Genomic DNA, 2,925 nt, shown 5'->3' with positions numbered 1-2,925 from the left:
CGATATCCACGGCCCAAACCATTACAATTGGAAATGTAAAGTTTTTTCTTACATTATTATAAATGCTAATAAGCACTGTCACTTCTTGTGAGCAACCTACTTCCTGTTCTACAGCATATTGTTGTGAATAAGAAAAGTAAATGATTCATCTTCAGTTTATTATCAAAATGTAATGAGGAAAAAAAAACAACAGAAGATAACAAACAAAAACAAAACATTCATAACAGTGTATACTAAGTAAATCAGTTTGTTTCAATTCTTAGACAAAAAATCAAAAAAGGAACTACCATAAAAGGTCCATATGGATAACCATTCAAGTTTGTTGAACAAATTAGACCCAGAATATTAATTAAGCTTTCAGATCAGGTGGGCTAAAAATGAAGCAAAGGAACATATTTGGGACCTCTGATTATATACATTCCAATAATTTTTAAAGACTGGTACTTCCTAAAACCATGACAAGTAAACTGCACATTATGAATTAACTAGAGAAAATGAACGGAAACTACAAATTATGCAGAACTCTGTCCAGAATGTCCAATCATACCCAGAACAAAACTTGACCTAGATATTCTTATGATAAATCTGTATACCAAATTTCATTTCAATATGTTCAGCCAGGGTTCGAAATTACCTTTTGTAAGCACTTTTTTGGTAAGTTTCAGCTTTTTTGGCTCAGTGGTTCTAATGACAAGAAGATATTTTAAGTTATTTCCTATATATTTCCATGTAAAACTTTGATTTCTTAGTGTATTATTTAGTTTTTGTGATGAAAGTGCAAAATAAATATGTGAATTTAGAGAAGATATAAATAAAAAATGCCAGTAGCGACAATAACGATAGTGTTACAGAGTAAACAATGAGCCCATCTCAATAAGCCCATTCTCTTTTAACATTTTTTCTATATATCACACTACAAACAAACAATATCATTGCATAGTTGACAATGATGTTTACGTCAAAGAAGGTAAATAATGTAGAAAGACCCTCTGGTCACTGTTGTTATTTTTATTTATGCCAGTTTTCTAACAATATATGGCAATTAAAATGTAATTCAACAAAACTTAAGTTTACAAAATTGAGCAACATTTTTGAACAGTTTTTCTTGTTAAACGTAGCCAGCTAGTACGATGTATTCATTAAGAGTTACCTCTCTTAGTTTAGAATTAGATCCCCTTAAAATAGGACTTAATTTTTTAAACAAATTCTTTATTTCTTTAAACTAACCCAATAGTATGTACTTTACCTACATCTGACACACTTATCATGAATAGGAATAGAGTTTACTTGGCTTTCATAAAATATCTGGCAATAAACATCCGTACGTTTAAAAATTCCTTATTTTTCCTGCTCAAGTAATTCTGCATTTATTTTGCGACAAGACTTCATGTGTATCTTGAGCTGTACTTTCTGTGGATAACCTTTACTGCAGATCGAGCATCTGAAGGGGAGGATCCCGGTGTGTAGGCGGGTGTGTATCTTCAGGCTTCCCTTGGTGGATAAACTCTTGTTACAATACTCACAGACAAACAGTTCCCTGGGTCTCTGGAGCCTCCGTGTGGCACCAGTCCTTTTCCTAGGCTTTGATGACGTTTTCTTGAATGCTGAAATTTTAAAGACTATTTACAATGATCATAAAAACACATTCATATTTTTTGGCAATAACATTTTTAACAAGACATATATGGAATTAATCATTTTAATAATAACCTTTAGAATGATTCTGAATGGAATGTTTGTGTAGTTCCTCTGCTGTGAGGAATGTCCTTCCACACTTTTTACACTTGATCCTTTCACCATGTGTCTGGATGTGATTCCGGAAGCTTCTCATGTTGGGGACTACCTCATCACAGAGTCCACAAATGTGAAGAATCCCCCCTTCCTCAGATGTCCTCCCTCTCCAGTGCTTGGTCACACAACCATACACCTGTCTCAGGTAGGCATTCAGATTCACAGGGGTCTGACTTTTATCGTCATGTTTTCGGTGATGCTGAATTGCTAGTTTCTCTGACTTGAGAGAAATTTCACAGGCATGACACCAGTAGTAAATAGTACAGGACTGTAAAGCCTCTGGGGTCACTCCTCGATCATGCTTTTCCATTAGGCCTGCACTGGTGGTATCTGGATGCTCCATAAAACTTTTCATGGTCTTCTGAATCAAAATGTTGCTTATGTTTTCTTCTTTACATCTGTAACCTGCCCTTCCTCTTTGTAAATCTTCAGTTTCCCATTCTTCTGTACTATATCCATTGTTGTTCACATCTATACTTTCTTTGTTTATTTTTCTTGAATCAGATTCATTTTCTAACTCTTTCCCTTCAGTGTGTGACAGGTTATCAGCACCGACAGACATTCTGCCAGATCTCCTGTTGATGGTGAAATACTGACCATATTCAGCAGAGTCACATTCTCTCTCAGGTTTAACCAGTAAATCAGCACTACAGTCTACCCACTCCTTGGTCAGTTCTCTCTCAGGCTTAACCTGTAAATCAGCACTACAGTCTACCCACTCCTTGGTCAGTTCTCTCTCAGGCTTAACCTGTAAATCAGCACTACAGTCTACCCATTCCTTGGTCAGGTCTCTCTCAGATTTAACCTGTAAATTAGCACTACAATCCACCCACTCTCTGGTTCTTTCTTTCTCAGATTTAACCTGTAAATCAGCACTACAGTCCATCCACTCCCTGGTCCTGTGAAGACTTGTATCTCTACAAGATTTCTCAAATTTTCTCAGGAAATGTAACTTGGGTTTAAATATCCTATATTTGTCCTTATATTCATCAGCCTCCCTTATAAATCCAGTGCTTTTCTTGTGAGATTCCTGGTCCTCTTCATTTTTGGCCTGAGTTCCTGTACAATAATTGCTGTCTTCGATTTCTGAAGGCTGGTTTCTTAACACTCTTGATTTCTTTCCTCCCTGTAACA

At 35.9% G+C, this 2,925-nt stretch overlaps 1 protein-coding gene across 1 annotated transcript; it reads right to left on the bottom strand.

The window, feature by feature from the left end:
- Nucleotides 1-1,323: 1,323 nt before the first annotated feature.
- LOC134264467 (zinc finger protein 37 homolog) lies at nucleotides 1,324-2,877 on the bottom strand (the record flags this gene model as incomplete). Its single annotated transcript, XM_062746767.1, has 2 exons — nucleotides 1,324-1,604; nucleotides 1,711-2,877. Coding segments are annotated over 2 exons (1,433 nt in total), but the record flags the coding sequence as incomplete, so codon positions are not given.
- Between the last annotated feature and the right edge of the window lie 48 nt (nucleotides 2,878-2,925).

This window comes from Saccostrea cucullata, unplaced genomic scaffold (genome assembly GCF_032062105.1).
Source record: "Saccostrea cucullata isolate Sc308-1 unplaced genomic scaffold, CSIRO_AGI_Scuc_v1 ctg11058, whole genome shotgun sequence".
Lineage (NCBI taxonomy): Eukaryota > Metazoa > Mollusca > Bivalvia > Ostreida > Ostreidae > Saccostrea > Saccostrea cuccullata.
Note: the sequence above shows the minus strand (reverse complement) of the source record. Positions and strands in the feature narration are given on the sequence as shown.